The 16,405-nt window shown below is 46.2% G+C and overlaps 2 protein-coding genes across 3 annotated transcripts in view; one reads left to right on the top strand and one right to left on the bottom strand.

Moving 5' to 3' along the window:
• Positions 1 to 388: 388 nt before the first annotated feature.
• Positions 389 to 3,862, bottom strand: LOC115326052 (protein jagunal). The gene is made up of 2 exons (XM_029986778.3): positions 3,680 to 3,862; positions 389 to 2,332 (listed from the first exon to the last, which is right to left on the bottom strand). Exons 1-2 carry the CDS (start codon positions 3,766 to 3,768, stop codon positions 1,840 to 1,842), a joined length of 582 nt encoding a protein of 193 aa, XP_029842638.2. The 5' UTR covers positions 3,769 to 3,862; the 3' UTR covers positions 389 to 1,839.
• Positions 3,863 to 4,008: 146 nt separating this feature from the next.
• LOC115325231 (X-linked retinitis pigmentosa GTPase regulator) overlaps positions 4,009 to 16,405 on the top strand; it is a 52,456-nt gene continuing 40,059 nt past the window's right edge. For both annotated transcript variants that reach the window (XM_029985914.3, XM_040209268.3), the window contains exons 1-5: positions 4,009 to 4,254; positions 7,090 to 7,215; positions 7,974 to 8,066; positions 12,796 to 12,858; positions 15,623 to 15,781. In XM_029985914.3, coding sequence (XP_029841774.2) covers positions 4,224 to 4,254; positions 7,090 to 7,215; positions 7,974 to 8,066; positions 12,796 to 12,858; positions 15,623 to 15,781 — 472 coding nt within the window. In that variant the 5' untranslated portion in view covers positions 4,009 to 4,223. The remainder of the gene's footprint in view (positions 4,255 to 7,089; positions 7,216 to 7,973; positions 8,067 to 12,795; positions 12,859 to 15,622; positions 15,782 to 16,405) is intronic.

The raw sequence follows: 16,405 nt of genomic DNA, 5'->3' as shown, positions 1-16,405 counted from the left end.
TCATTGTAGAAGATTGGGACAAGCCAGGGTAAGGTGATTGCATGATTGGGCACAGTGCCCAAGATGCCAAGACTGAGAATAAATAAATAAAAATAAATAAAAATAAAATAAAAATAAATGTTAATGTGATCATGCGTTTCCACGACTTTGGAGCAGCTGATCTAGAATGGAAGAGCTCTGGCTTCAAAGTTCCGAAGGGGCCAAAAATGACAATTGCAATGGCAACCAATATTTTGATAAAACAATTTGCAAGCTCTTGTCTATCTCTATGTTTGTATCTACTTGTGTTGCATCAGCAGGTAGGGAAGCCAATGGAGCAACTTTCCTAGGGTTAAGTAGTAGTGAATTCAAAATATATACTAAGAAACGAACACAGGAAACAACAAAAAAAACAACTGGAATAATTTAATCTCTTTCATACCCTATAATTTGCATGTTACAGTTGCAATAGTTGGCAGTGGTTTGGTGGAAATGTTGTTTTCATGTGAAAACACCCCACTACCCAAACTCTCGTCAGATTTTAAGACTGCCCTTCACAGTCTCATCCTCATTGCACGGCACTCACTTGTCAAGAAAAAAACAAAAGCAAAGTCCCCAAAGCCCCAACATTTACAGCACACCAAACTCAGGAAGTAATCCAAACACCTTACAGCCTTTTCCAAAGGCTGAAGCTTCAAAGGGTTCAAAAGACAGCATGGATTGCGACAAGCACATGCCCACAATGGGAAATTGCCTATGAGTATTGCACTTTGAGCGACAACCATGTAAGCACCATTCAGTGACTTCACAAGTAATAAAACATGTTCAAGGTGAGGACCAGTGACAAACAAGTCACAAAGGCAGCAAGGCACAAACCAAGAGAAATGTCAACTTTACAAAGACACTGACCTTAATGTACTTGCCTAGCACATAATGCCCTCCTGACTTAGCTTGGCTCGGACAAACATTTTTCTTCGACACTGGCCAACCTCGCGACTGATACGCTATCCAATGCATGAGAGATTAAAATTCATTCAGACACATTACAAGCGAAAACATCTGAGCAACAACACCCTTTGCCAGCTCTCAATATTCACAACATTTACACATTGAGAACATGCCTTTCAAAATGTCCATACTTGAGAGATGGATCTAACTAAAAGGCACCAGCTGAGAGATTCCTCTAGCTATGCAGAGAGTAAGTTGTCTGCTTCTTGCACAAGAGTTGCATTGATGTCAAAACGACGCCAAGCTCCGAATGGCTTTGATTAAAAGGATAGTGGGTAGGCCTCAATGCTAGATGCCTTGAGGTCTACCCACTATTTTTTTCAATCAGCCAATAAGAGCTCGGCGTTCTGACATCAATGCAACCCGTGCAAGAAGCCGATGAACTTGCGCTCCACATAGGCAACCACGGTCAAGATCTCGCAGCAATAAAGAAACTTGTTTTATTTGTTTAGATGGTTTTCCATTCACACTCCATCTTTCAACCAGGCACAAGTGGTCAAGGAACCTCGTCAAACGAGAAACACAATCAAGAGTATTTCGTACACTGGACGGACCTTTGCCAAACTCTTAAAAACAAAACAAGCATGTTACCGTGTCCACCAGAAAAGAGGGCAATGAAAAGGAGGCTGAGGGCCCGTTACGGGAGAGCCGGAGGGGGGAAATGTTTTCCCAAAAGGGAGTCAAACAGACCACAAATCAAACAACGATTACAGCAGCTCGTGTCTCGGCGACTCCCTGGAAACCGTAAGGAAGACCCCCCACGCAGCACCAAGACAGACTCCTGACCTCTCTCCAGAAACATTGGGTGAAGGAACAGGCCATATAAAAAGATGTTAGCCTGCCGAGGCACCCTTACTTGGCCTTTTTCACCACAACGCCTCGCTGCCACGCCAGGATGAGTCTGACGGCGAAGTAGAGTGAGAAGAGGTGGGCCTGGAAGGCGACCACCAGGAAGACATACCAGAGGACCGCGACGGGATACCCCTGCCACAACTGGATGCCCTTGACCGCGTGGCCGTGCTGGACGTAGGCATACATCTCCCGGAAGAAGTAGACGGCAGCGAACAAGACGGGACAGAGGCCCAGGAGGAAGGTGCCCCCGGCGTAGAACTTCATGGAGCCGGGGCGGTTGCGCCGGACAGCCGTCAGACCCGGCAGGACCAGGACTATGCTGGAGAGCCAGATCCATTCCCAGAGGAGCGGCTTTGGGATGTACAGCTCCTCCAGTTCGAGGATGAAGATGTCGAGGCGGTCGAGGACGTCTTCGACCAGCTTGGCGCACATCATCAATGACAGCAGGAAGTGGAGCAGCATGGAAGTCTTTAGCCGCGACTTGTAAACTGCGCTGTTGGGACACACCAACGAAGCGGTCGTGAGGTTAGGTGCAGGCAAAGATTGTACAGTTGGGGACGAATGGAATGCGAGCAGCAGACAGCGCGACCTTCAATAACATGCTGCGCCGCCTGGAGGTTCCTGGGAACTGACAGAACTATCAATGTGTCTGTCTCACTCTGGTGTGTTTGACCGTCGCTCAGCGCAGTCCAACAATCGGTCATTTTTGCTCGCTGAGCTCGTGCCATGCGAGGAAGACAAAAATCGAGCAAGAAGACAGCAGACACCCCATTTTGAGTTTTTGCCTTCCTCATGAAGCAAGCCAAGCAAGCAACAACAGATGTAACAGAACTACTAACATGCCGCTAGCATGACGCCTTGGACTGTGCCGAACACGTCATTGTCTTATCGGTTCCTAGGGGCCTCCGGGTGGTGCAACGTGATTGAAGGCCACGCATTGCTCAGTTTGTATTTCATTCGTGCCTGATAATAAAAGTCTTAATGCCCTCCACTCGTATAGAAAGAGTACCAGAGGAGAATTTCATTCATCCCTTGCAACACCTCACAAAAATCTTTCAGAAGGTTCAAGAGAGGTGTAACTCCTACCTCCCGGTGAAAACAGCCAAAGCTTAGGCAGGGCAAACATGTATCAAAATAGAGAGAGGAAAAAGAGAGGGAGGAGCAAAGACCACCAAAAGACAGAGAGGAGGAACCGAAAGTGTTGAACACTGAACTTGACAGATGGCGCACAGAGCCAAGTAACTAGCTGCTTGGACCAGCTTTCGATATGCTGCTACGTTTTGCAATGTTTGTTGTGGCTTGTATGGCTTTAGTTCCGATCCTAACACCTCTCATTTTTTTAAGCACACAGCACTGTACGGTGCTGCGGTATTGTAAGTGCTAGCAAAAAAACAGAATAGCTTAATACGAGGTTTACTCGTATACGCTTTACCAGGCTGCCGCTGTTGCATAAGCGGTGAACAGTGCCTTGGTGGAAGATAAAACCGCTAACTGCTTATATTCCTAGTGTGCGAAAGTTGCGGTTAGAATATCGTTGATGAGGGCGCGCCCGAGACGATCTTTATTACCCGCAGGCAGCAAGACACCGCACTGCCACGTTGGAAGAGTATACGTTCTGCTCTCAGGCGTGACATATGTCCGTCGTGCAAAGTGTGCAAAGCACAAGGTGCACCGGACGGCGAAGGTCACGCCGCAAATCGGAGCTAATGCAGATGCTTCCTATCAACCTATTTGCCTCGATGCCTTGTCGTACGCGAAGTTATTCCGGCTGTTCCTAATATTAGCAACGCTTCCTAAGGCGATTAGAGCCTGGGGACAATTGCCGTCCGGAACCACTAACCTCACTTGGTAGTGGGCGGCCACTTTTTGCCGATGGTTGAAGTCGCTTCCATCGGTGCCCGTAACGTGAACACCACCGCGAGACGCCATGTCTAATTCGCCGTTCACTACGAAAAGTTCGGAATCCTTGAAGGAGGTCGGAGAGTCGACATTATTCCTTCGCCGGAAACGTCAATTGTTTTCCGGTTTCGCAACTTTTTCGCACAGCGTAAATAACTTGAAAATTTATGTTCTATAAAGTTAAAGATACTTAATTTACGAGCGTTTAAATTAGGAATTAAAAGCGTGTATTTTGTTTTGAATTAGGGTCACCTCCTTAGTTACGAAACTACTCATGGCTGCGTTTGCGCGAGCGCGGCCGAATCCGCACATGCTAAACAGATTCATGGGAGTGTACCTTGCTTGATCCCGTTCGCGTTCTCTGCGTTACGCGTTGCATGTTCCGTCCCCTGATCGCGCGTTCCACCCGGTAATTTGTATCGACCACCGCTTAACCCATTTCCGGGCGTTGCTGGGCGTCTTCCACGACCGAAACGAAACCGAGGATGACAGCTGATGAGGAAGAAGACATCCCAGGTAAGGCGCTCTCTCCCTGGGCGATGCGTGTTTGCATCACTGGGCGCATGTTTCACGCGTTCCATCCGGACGCACGAATACAACGGGTTTCTTCTATTAAATTTTATTTGTTTCTCTGGTCTAGTTAAGCGCATAACGTTCGGACGCGGCTGGCGGGCGAAGGTCATGATCACGCGGAAGCAGTTACGCTGTGTTACGGTACTCCGTCGTCGGACCGCTATGCAGATGGAGGAGCCCTTTTCAAGGGGGGGACCACTCCTACGTAGAAACGGGTTCTCGGAGCGAACGGCTTGTGTGTGTATGGGATTCGCACACGCGCGAACTTTCGAGGAAACAGGAACAAGTTTGCTGGGTTTTCAGGTGGTTTCCTGGCTAAATAAGATGCGCATGGTGTCTCCGCTTCCTAGATGGACCGTTGCCAAGATTGTGAATTTAAAAAGAAAAACAACAAGAAGATTCGTCGTACATGTTTCGCAGACGCCGCTCGCTTCTTTCCCAATTAATTACGCAATAGTACTATATTCACTCCTGAGAGAAAGAGAACGGAAAGGGAAGAATGAAAATAAGAGAAGAGATGGCGGCAGCGGATTTTATTTTCTCTTGCTTGCTCCTCCTCTTTAATCAAAGATTTGTCCAGCGCTTCTTCGTTTTGCGGAAGACCGCAGCGGTTGCTAACTGGTTGCTGTCATATATGCCACGCTTTAGTTTTGATTTATTTTTTTATTTGGCGTCGGCCCAAGGTTGTTTGATTGTGTCACAGTGGGGGTGTGGCCACGTTCCGTATGCAACCCTTTTGCGCGGTAGCACTTCGGCTCTGGTCCGGCGACGCCGTAGAAATCTCCGCGTCGCCGGCTATTTACGCGAAAGATCGACTGCAAGGCGCAATGATTATTCTGGCCGAACCTGCCCGTGCAGTGTTTTAGATCTATATACCTGGTAGGACACATGGGAGCTGCTAGTTACAGGCGTATTAACGACAACGTCTCTGAGCTGCAGTGTAAATGCTAACAGCTTCAGTGCGCTTCCCGACCATCTTATTTACGTCGTTTATCAATCAATAATTTCTTCCTCTTCTTTTTCTGTCAATGCTAGACACAACTCTTTTTAAAGGTCCAAAGGTACAATAGGCAAAACAATGTCGTCCGATGGTGTACAAATGGCCAGCATCAGCGGCAAGGTCCAGCAGAACATAATACAAATAAGTAAAAATCAAAACAAAACTGCGGGCACACAATATCAACTATATTTAGGGTTCCACGTTTTCGTTTTTTATTATTTTTTTTTTTTTCGAAATTCGGCATACTTTTTTTGGTGTTTAATTTAATATTCAAGTTTCGTTTTTTGTTTTTTTTCGGTGGATATTTATTCCCAAAAAGTGTACCGGTTTTTTGTGGTGAATATGAAAGAAACACCATCGGACATCGGATCAAATGATCCTTGTAGGTGTGATATTTGTGATCACTCAAAGAATAACGACACATACACATACGTGGTCTTCGCTACAACTTCCGTCAGGACACACCTCAAAATCTTAGAATTCGTGGGCATAATCTTTAGCGTGCTTCTTTTTCCTTCCCATTCTCACGACGTGACCGTCTCAGGTGATGACCGTGCAAAAACCAGCTAAATAGCAAAAAAAGAAAAAAAAAAATCCATTGTTCTTATGTTGTTAACCATAGGGAAGTTTGAGAGACGGTGTTAAGAAAGGTATTAGCGGCTTTCCTCGATGTCCTCTGAAGTGCATGAAGTGAAAAACCTTATACTAGCCCACATCCAAACTTTTTTTTAGGACCGGGAACTTGACACACTAAGCCTGATCACAGAAAAAACACAGATGTCCCGTGAACGCCAATCCAAGACCTCTTTTGTTGCATGTTGAACCTTCGAAGAGGGCAATCACGAAGACGTCTCTCAATGTCGAACCTTGCAAAGCCCTCTCTCTGTGTCCCCCCCCTCCACCACCCACCTCGGCACAGCCCTAAAAAACTGACCTTTTTCGGTTAAAGCTGAATTTTAGAAGATGTATTAGACACACCTTTATCGGTTTTATCTGAAGACGTCGAACTATAAACTTATATTTTTCGGTTAAAACCAAATTTCCGAAAATGGATTCGGCATACTTTTATCGGTTTAAACCGAAAACTCCGAACCCTAACTATAATACAGTACTACTACAACAGCAATAAAAATACAAAACAGAGCAAATGTATTATGTAGCGTAATGTGGGGAAGAAAAAAAAGCACCGTCCGCTTTAAACATCATCAAAGTATTTGCTAAAAGGAAAAAAATTCACTTAAAATATAATAAAAAAATATGCACTAGTAAAATCATAATAAAAAAAAAATTAGAAAAGAAAGCTTACTTACAATAACTACTACTGCGTGTCCATAACTTAATGTGTGAAGGGGGTGGGGGGGAGGGGTCGATTTTTCTTTTGGCTGTGCCACTGCTACAAACCCTTGGCTTTAAGTACTATTGCATGTATCGCTGAGACGGTTGGCCCGGAGCACCAGTGCTCTCTGATACCTGGAATAGAATTTGGCCTGCAGGCATCAGTTGAATCGGTGGCTACTGAGGAAGGCAGGTCTCACTGGGTGTTTTATTGAGTGTGTTATGATGGCAGACTCATTCTCGTTTCAAAACGGTCACCACAACTGCAGGTTACAAGATCGCTCCTAGGATATGAGAGAGCCCCGCTGACCCGAACCGTCTCGGCACGGCTAATGACTTCAGTTTAGAAGAACACGGTTCCTTATCTGTTTATGATGTGCCATTGTTTTTGTCACTTGGTTCGTAATGTCGGATGGTTGGCATGTCTCTGGCTTTTTTCCAAGGAACCGGAGCGGTATGTACGTTTGGCAAGTCGAGATTTGCCGGCAATCTGCCCGGGATGTTCTGGGTGAAAAATGATCCTGTCATCCATGTGGCATGTGGAGATGAGCACTCCGTCTTTATCACTGGTATGTGTTTTCTTCTGTCCTGGCAAACATTAAGAGAGAAATGAAGCATCTGGAGTCTTCTCTTGTGTTCTTTATACGTTCTCCTTCCGGTGTCTCTCACTCGAGTGCCCTTGCTTATCTTCTTGCCCCGACATCTACGCTAAAAGTATTTTCCACAAAACAGCATGCTTTATGTGATTTGCAGCGATTATCTGAAATTTGAACGGTTCCTTCCGTGAAGCGAACTGGCTGGTTCTTGCTCGGGTATGGTTACTCTGGTGATCTGCTAGAATAAAATAATTTGTTCTGTGCACCAAACTTTCTGAAGCTTCGGGTGACACAAATATTGTTCAGGAGGAACTGTTCTATTCCCCCGATTTTTGTGTTGCCTCTTTAGAAAGTTAGAAGGGATAATTTCTCATCTGTGTAAACCACTGGTTTGGGCGAGTGACTGCCATAAAGTTTATTGCATTTATTTTTGTCTACTTTTTATTGAAGCCTGTTCAGCGATTTCCTCGCTTTTTTTTAGGTTGGGCTATATGGGTTACTTGTATTCATTCAAATTAAGCCGGGACACAGTATCTACTTATTGCAGTAAACAGGAGGCCACAGCTCGAATGAGCAAGGGAGTCATTGTACTTTGTTTCTTATGGATGTCTTATTTGTGTGGACATGTACATTTAATCAAATCAATGCCATTGTTGACATTTATATAAACCCAAGTGCAAGAGTTTGGGTGGGGTTTTGAAGCAATCTTTTTTTTTTGCTTTTGTTTTCAGCCGAAGGACGTGCTTTCAGTTTTGGAAGCAACGGGTACGGCCAGTTGGGCCTTGGCCACAAGAACCCGGTGACACGTCCCAAGTGTATTAAAGGTAATTTCCTCGCTAAGAAAATAATTCTGTTTTGTCATTCAGAGAAGCTTTATTTGCCCCATTGTAAGTACCGTATTTTCCGAACTATAAGTCGCACCCTTGTACAAGTCACGCTTCCGTAAATTGAGCCATTTTCGCGAAAAAGTTGGTATATAAGTCGCACCTTTGTATAAGTCACGCATCTTTGCACAATTCACGCGATAAGTTTTTTTCGTTTTACACACCGGTATCGCAAAATAGGAGTTCTGCACAATCGGCTAGTTCACACATACCGTTTGACGCGCAGCAACTTTGATGATTCGACTCGCGCGAAATGCCCATAGCACGGCGCTGTTTGGCAGAAGGGGGCAATTGAGATTTTCTCCGCATGTGAAACATGCAAAATGAGAAGGTTGTCAGTTTTATTCGAGTGTGCACATGCTGAGCGAACGAAAGTTAATCGTACCAGACACTCGTGACCCAAGCTTTGAACCACTAGGCCCTAAGCCAAGTCACGGAGATGACTTGAGCACCAACATGCAGGCAGATAGATAAATCTTAAAGGGATACTTCAACGAAATTTGAAATATTCCCGTTGTGTTCAAAAATAGGTTGAATACGATCGACAATATCCATAAATGACAACCGACCGTTTGTATTTTGAGCCTGGTGGCTGTATTTTTCGTTATAAACGGCCCACTCTGGCAAGCGCCCGGAGAAGGCCCAGCGGAGACCACCTGACATCCCACGCAATCGTGACATAGGTCGTCTCAGGACGAGCAAAGCTACGGCGAGGCTGACGTCGAGAGGATGGCCTAGTCGTTCCAGCCACCGAAGCGGCTGCTTTTGTACAAATTTTGAGTGACGGGATAATCTTCTGTAATCTTGTAGGAGGACAATAGCGACTTCTGCGACACACAAAAGGCATTCTCGGGAAGAGGGGAGTTCCTCCTGCCCCTCTTCTCTCGTCGTGGCCGGAGGCGAGACAACCTCCGTCACTAGCTGTTAAGGTTCCTAGACGGGCATTACAAGCGAGGCGTTAGCGACATCCACCAGGTGCTCTTTGCTAATCGTTTAATTCGTTTTAAAATTCCTTTTCGTGACTTTTTTAACAAGATATTGGTATGTTCGATTTGATGCTGCTCCTTTGAACACTTATAGACCAAAAAATGAGCGCCGAAATTTCGTTGTAGTATCCCTTTAACACTCGTTCAGTATTGCTAAAAGATCAGGTAGCCGCAATCCTTCCTTTTACATGTAACAACACGGTTGGAGCACGGCAGATAAAAATTGCTCATCAAACAAAAACTGAAAACAACACAAGAAAATTTTTGGCAATGCGTGTGTACCAGCCCACTTACCTTTCAGTGTTAGTGGACTGAAGCAAAAGAATACGAAACCATGGCGAAACGTCGGTCACGTGCTGTAGAAGCTTTATTCTTACTGTCTTGCCCATCCACATTGAGCTGCTTTGAGGAAACCGTAAAATTTCTCGCTTTCTGAGTCAGTTATGAAAGCAGTAGAAGAGCATGGCAACAGCAGTGCCTCCTTAAAGGGGCAACACCACCTATGGCTACGTAGGTAAGGTGCTCTAAGAAAGTAGGTGCACAGCGCATTAAAAAAAAGAATGGCGTCGCACAGAAAAAAAACAAGAAAAACCTGCACATAAGTCGCATCGTTGTATAAGACGTACTAAGAAAAATGTTTGAAAAAGCCGCAACGTTTACACCGGAAAATATGGTAGTCCATATTTTTCTAAAGAGGGTATGGCACTCACCAAAGGAATTTCTTTTTAAGAAACAGTAAACCTAGGGAAAAAAAAAAATATTTTTTTTTTCCTACCTACAAAAATATTTGTAAAAAAAAAAAAAAAAATTGCCCAAAATTTATGTTAGAATACAAATTTTTCGATTTGCAGGCGTTTCTAAAATTATACCCCTATGAGATAATGACGATAGTGTTTGTACCCTACTATACTCTGTTTCGCGATAACTTGGCGAACTGTGGAGGCTGCGGCACCCACGACCGAATAAGAGCGCCGGAGCGAGGCACGTGATAACTTTCCAAATCGAGGCCATGTTACCGCCACAGTAACAGTGCCGTCCGTGACAACAAATTGTCAGGGATATTGTCAAAAAGCGAGCCCGTGAGGGAAAATGAGCTGGAAATGCCATTGAGTGCCCTGAGCAGTCTTGAGGACTTGAGGGCAGAAAAATAGTTAAGTTAATAAATTCTGCTTAGAGCAGAGTGCATGCTCTGCTTACGCGATGTAGAGTGTGCTACCCGGTGCAAAGAGAACAGCCGACAAATCCAGTCCAAGCATTGGTTTGGATCGGATTGAGAGCGCGACACTAGGCTAGACCCAGTTAGAGCTACCAGATTTAGTACCAAGTGGGAAAGCCGCAGACCCCAATCCAAGCCTTAAGCCGAAAGTATCCGAAAGTGTGCATCTGGCGGCCGTGTTGCTATTCGGACGTGTGTGGTTGAGCGTCGTGTTTACATTGTGTTTTCGTAAGCGACCTCTTCACTGAGGATGTCGGCGGCAAGAGAGTGCTCCTTTAATCCAAACTAGACGAACCCGAATATTTTGGAATATGCAAGTTGGATTAAGCACGTGCAAAATGATCCTCACAGTGCTCAATGCTCAATACCTTGTGTTGTAATGGTCTTATATAATAAACCACCTCTACAGTGGTCAAGGAATTTCACCTCAAATTGTCAGGGAAAACCTAGAAAAGTCAGGGAATTTCAAAATAATAAATTGCTAGACACCCTGCAAGTAGTTCTAGGCTTTTTTTTCTTTTAAAGGGGCGGTGCAATGATTTTAACACTGAACGAATGTGCAGCTTGGCTTTTTTATATTGTTTACTTCGGCATAAGTAAGAGAAAAAGTGCCATCATACCCCAAAATACCTTTATTTCGCTGCGTAATCGCAAAATAAAGAACGCTTTTTTTCCCAACCTGCGGCCACATGGTGGCCGCAAATGGAACTTGTGGTGTGACGTCATTCGGAGTGGTTTTCGTAAGTGACAGTGTTAGGCAATTGTAAGCTTGATTTAAGGTTAAGTTTAAAAAATCTTGTTGTTTAGGCATGCAGAGACGCTTCAAAAGCCAAATATTGCCACTAAAAGATTTGTGGCGCCATCTACCGCAAGTCAACCAAACCTGCCGTCGCCGTCATCCGTCGACGCCCGAGGCGCCTACGGCGGCTACACGAGCATCCCGGACGTTTTGTCTTTCCCTCGCTCGACGGAGTGCGTTGGTCGTGGTATCGTTATTGTTCCTGGTGTCTCGACCTCGAATTCGACTGCCCGCCGCACAAGTCCAACTGACTTACTATACGCAAGAATCTTGCGCTCGACGTCGCTCAGGCCGTCCGCCCATGCCGCCATCTTGGTCGGGAATCGACGGGAGCGCGGCGATACGGTGGCTAGCCCACCGTAGCGGCGAGCCTGGCGAGCCGGCGAGCGCTGGGGAAACGGAAGCCAGAAGCACCCAACCGGAAACCAACGCCACTCCGAATGACGTCACAGGCGAAGCTGGTGCCGCTTCAATGTTGAGTTGAGGGGTGCCAGAGATACCAATTTCTTTTATTTTTTTTAATGAAAATTAGGGCAAGCAGGAGAGAATAGTTTTCGGTCCTTCGTTTTATATGTGGCCGGGATCAATTCCCGCAATTAATTAGCCAAAGTCCGCAAATTGTTGCACCGCCCCTTTAACGGCAATCAAACTCACGCGCTTCAATATCTAGTGAGAAGATACGAAGAGTAAAGAATAAATATTCACAAATTTATGTTTGAATTGTATTTAAACCAAAAAGTGATGTCACATCCGTATCTGCTCCCGATATTTTCTTTGCTTGTACCACCGTGGCCGTTGGTGATTGCCGGTCATCGCAGCCGTGCAATCGGCCGTTTCCGCTCAAGACATTGCACTGTGCCCTGGCAGTCGCACCCGTCACAGATTTGCGGCTAAATTTAGAGTATGGTTGTCTCGTGAACTGTTCCCGAAATGCTCCCTATTCTAGCCGACGGAAATGTTGCTGCGATGGACGTGCATCCAAAGTTGGTTAATTTCGGAGCAGACAATTCTCGGCTAGCAGACGACAGCCGGTTCCCCTGGGCCTCGCGCCTCGAATTTGGCCAAGTGACACAAATGCTCCCATGACTTCAGGTTACGTGCCTCTCTCCGAGTTCGTCAAGTTATTGCGAAACATAGTATAGTGTTCCCTCTGAGGTCCAGTGAACTCAGAGCGCACACTAGTTGGGTACAAATGCTATCGTCAGCATCACACAAAGGTGCAATTTTGGTTTCGCCTGCAAATCGAAAAATTAATATTGTAATATAAATACTGGGCAAAAAGCTTTTTTTCTAGACAAAAATTTATTTTGAGACATGCCTGTCATAACCAGGTAGTATATATAAAAAAAAAAACTTTTTCATAGGTTTAGTGTTACTTTAAAAAGTTTTTAGCGCTAATTTTGTAGGTTTGCATATGCTTCGGTGCAGGAAGACACAAAGAAGCTATTATCATTCACAGAATTATAGCTTTAGAAACTCCTCAAGGTCAGCAGGTCGCTGTAATGTGTAGCTTAAAGACAAGAAAAGTTTGTCATTACTGCAGCTATGCTTATTAAGCATCTAGTTTTTTTTTTGTTTCTTCCGCTACCGACTTTTATGGTTAGAGAGTCGACGTGAAATGGTCATCCCTAACTAGGCATGCATGAACCAAGGAATGTCTCGTTGCAGGCCTGAAGGACCATCGTGTCGTCTTGGTGGCGTGCGGAAGGGCTCACACTCTGGTCGCGACAGGTGAGGAATCCCCCTCGTGCTACATCTTGTAACCGCTGCGCTGTAAAAATACAGGTGCAGAAACGTAGCTCTTAAAAGTGCATTGTTGGAATTTTCGCACAAACAAGAAAAACATTTTCCTGTACCCCTTCCAAGACTACAAACATGAGCTCCTCGCTCTTGAGTATGAACCTAGACTGCGCCGACGTGCGTGTAAGGGGATCACCAGCCAAACCTTACCACTCGACCTCGTGGTCCTTTTTTTTGCATCGCAAGTTCTAGCCTCGAGCATGTGGTCTTGATTCACATCAAGACCACATGCTCGAGGCTGGAACCCGCAATGCGAAAAGACTGAACGAAAATCGGACAGAAATTGAACCCTCCAAAATCCGTCCTACACGATTTTCGGAAGACAAGCCACGTGAAGCATCTTTTTCCCCCGCACGGAACTAGCGACGCTTTACGATTCCTGCGTGCTTTGCCGGGTTTTCTTGCTCTGAGCCATCCGAAAGTCGGAGGCTCTGTCCGAAAAATATCTGGAGCTCCAGATCTCTCGAACCGTTTTCGATGTTCGCAAAAGGGGAGGAGCCTTGCTGCCGTCTGAATTGCGTTTCCGGTTTCTGCAGTATGTTTGGTCGTTTTTTGCGTCACGTGCTCCAGCCTTCACACTTTCCACAGCTGCGCATACGAGTCTTGAGATGGGAGGCAGCATTAATTTGTCGCAGAGGCCTTGCTACATGCACCTGGCTGTATCAGATCCTCTAGGCAGTGGCGTCACAAGGGGGGGTGGGGGGGGAGGGGCGGGCCACCCCGGCTGCAGCGCTCAGCGGGGTTTCGTGGCAGGCAGCGAGAGCAGGGGAAGAAGAAAACGGAAGAGGTCACGGAGGGTTACCGCCCCGAATGTCACTGACCCTAGTGACGCCACTGCCTCTAGGGGAGCGCTCTTGAAAATTTGCTCTCTACAGACTGCTCGACTGTCTTGAGGCCCATTCACACAACTTGCATTTGACTTTGAATGACTACAAGACCGGTTTTTAAGCCTCTTGCAACAGCTTATGACCGGCTGCACAGCAATGCAACCAGTTGTAAGCTGTCACGAAGGCTTAAAAACTGTTCTTGTCTACGTCGGTCCACTGGCGGGCACAAAACTTTGTGAATGGGGGTGGTATGCTATGTATTTGTTACCAGAGAAAAATATATTTTCGGGTTCTATGTTTCGTAATATTATTTAAGTTGCGAAATTCACAAAAATTGGGTCCTCGCAAAAATTAAGTCGCTTAAAGTAGTTACAGTGTAGACCGCATACAACGTTTGTCGCGGGAGTCGCGAAAATCCGCACTGTAAGCGGTACCGCGCTATAACCAAAACATCAATTTTTCAGGCCAAAATGCATGCCATCAGACAACTTACATTTGGAAAAGAATTTATTTTATGTTAGATGAAAAATAAAGCTTAGTTTGAGGAAAGTCTTTATTTCACCAGACTAGTACACTTCTCTCTCAAGTGTGTCACACATTTTGAAAGAAATTAGCGACTTTTGCCTGGCGCAGCCTTTTAACAGCGTCGCGGGTTGCGGACGGACGTTGCGAGCGTTGAGGATTGCTAACCCTAATCACTTTTCTCCGGCGATGAAAACGTGTGAAAATTCACATCCTTTATACGGTATGCGCCAGTAATACCTTCAACTTTAGCACAGGCGTGAAATGTTCCAAATAAGAAATCCAAGCGATGTTCGAAAACACAAATGCTTAGAAAGCACCACTGCAGTCGAAGTAAACAAACACGACGACACGGGCGTTTCTGCAGTCTTGACAGTGCCGCCACAACATCGCCGCACAAGTAGGTGGATCTTCCCTTCTAGTACACACAACGAAAATTCACAGTCAAGGATAGCGCTTTTACGTGGAACGATGAGCTTCTACCACGCCGTCTACATCGACTATCAAAACCGACGCCATGTTTGCGGATAGAAGCAGCCGGCCGGCCAACCGGCCCGCGACCGGCATGCAACGCGCGCGAACACTTCTCCTCGATTTGCGATTGGTCTGTCGTTGCGGTTGTTTCCAACGCAGCGAAGGGACGCACGCACGTGAACGACACGTGCGTGCATCCCTCCGTCGCTATGGCAACTGAAGCCTCTCTCCGCTTCTTCAAGCAACCTCCTTGCCCCGCGAGTGCCGCTTGCGGCTCGCGCCGTTATCTAGTGTCACACAGGGAAGCGTGCTCTCTGCGTCGGTCAGTCGGCGCGGTCGCCGGGTTGTTCCGAAAACCGCACTATAACCGGTATTTCCCTTTGCGCGCCTGCATCTTAAGTGGTATGTAATTACATGGAGTTCTATGGGAGGCGAACCGGTGGTTTAAAAAAGCCGCGTTATACCCGGTCCTGCACTATAAGCGGTTACGTTGTAAGTGGTCTATACTGTAGTCGTCAATCTGGCTGAATATAGATTATGTCTCTTTTCTTTGGTATCGTGTAAACAATCCAAGAGGGTCTAGCACTGGAAAGCGGAAGTGGCAATGTGTGTATGTGGGCACTTTTTCCAAAAAAGCTGCCCATCTAAAATGCACTTGGGGCTAGAAACCAGCAAGAGCACACTGTGACTCGTGGGCACTCCGTTATAGCTGCAAAGATGTTCGGTCTGACGATTTCAACCCTCTTTATTGCTTTGTGCGTTCTCGGTGGAATGATTCCTGAATGAGTGCAGACCCCCCAACGTTGCCGTGAGCCACAGTTCAAGGTCCACTGCTCTAGAGTTGCACTGGCTTTGCCCTTCTTTTCTGCCAGATGACCTCAAGGTTTATGGCTTCGGCATGAACACGGAGCATCAGCTTGGCCTGGACTCTCAGGAGTTCCAGCACACCGAGCCTGCCCTTATCCGTTCCCTCACTGGCCTGCAAATCAAGCAGCTGGCTGCTGGAGCCGAGCATTCTGTTGCTCTCACGGGTAGGTACCACAGTTCCCCCATGCTCCCTTGTAACTAGGGCTCTGTGCTTCTACTGATAAGCCTCGAAAATTAATCCCCGAGTCGCTTAAACGAAAATCGGGGAAAACCGAAACACCTCGAGTTTGAGCTTTTTTTTCGAATAAAACAACCCAAGCTTCAGTGGAAGATGTCTTTAATTACAGTTTTGTTTTGCACCTCTCCGGAACACAGTACGCACTGAACTGTCTGCAAGGCTGCTCCTAGTGAGGACACTCCAGAAATAAAACTATGGGTCTGGGTCATATTTCTTGTAACTTGACCACTGATACCAACTAAGTATTGTTAATCCTAAATTTAGATTGAACAGAAATGTATTACCAAATTCATCACTCAGTGACAGTAATTCTGTCGAATGGCCACAGCTAGAGTCACTGTATGGGTTCCCAGAGTAATGAAACTTCGAAGGTTCGTTCTAGAACCGCGGCGCGGCGCTGAAACCGAAACCATGGCGCCGCCATCTTGGGTCCACGTGTCGACGGAGGGTATGAAGGCAATAGTGACATTCATTGGAGCGTGTTGAAAGAGCTGGCTCATTCTGCGATACGCGGAATGAACCAGCTGTAATCGGCACTCAAATCACGAAG

Source organism: Ixodes scapularis, unplaced genomic scaffold, assembly GCF_016920785.2.
Source record: "Ixodes scapularis isolate PalLabHiFi unplaced genomic scaffold, ASM1692078v2 PGA_scaffold2__306_contigs__length_199485367, whole genome shotgun sequence".
NCBI classification, from domain to species: domain Eukaryota; kingdom Metazoa; phylum Arthropoda; class Arachnida; order Ixodida; family Ixodidae; genus Ixodes; species Ixodes scapularis.
The sequence above is the reverse complement of the archived record's forward strand: the minus strand, read 5'-3'. Positions and strand labels throughout refer to the sequence as shown.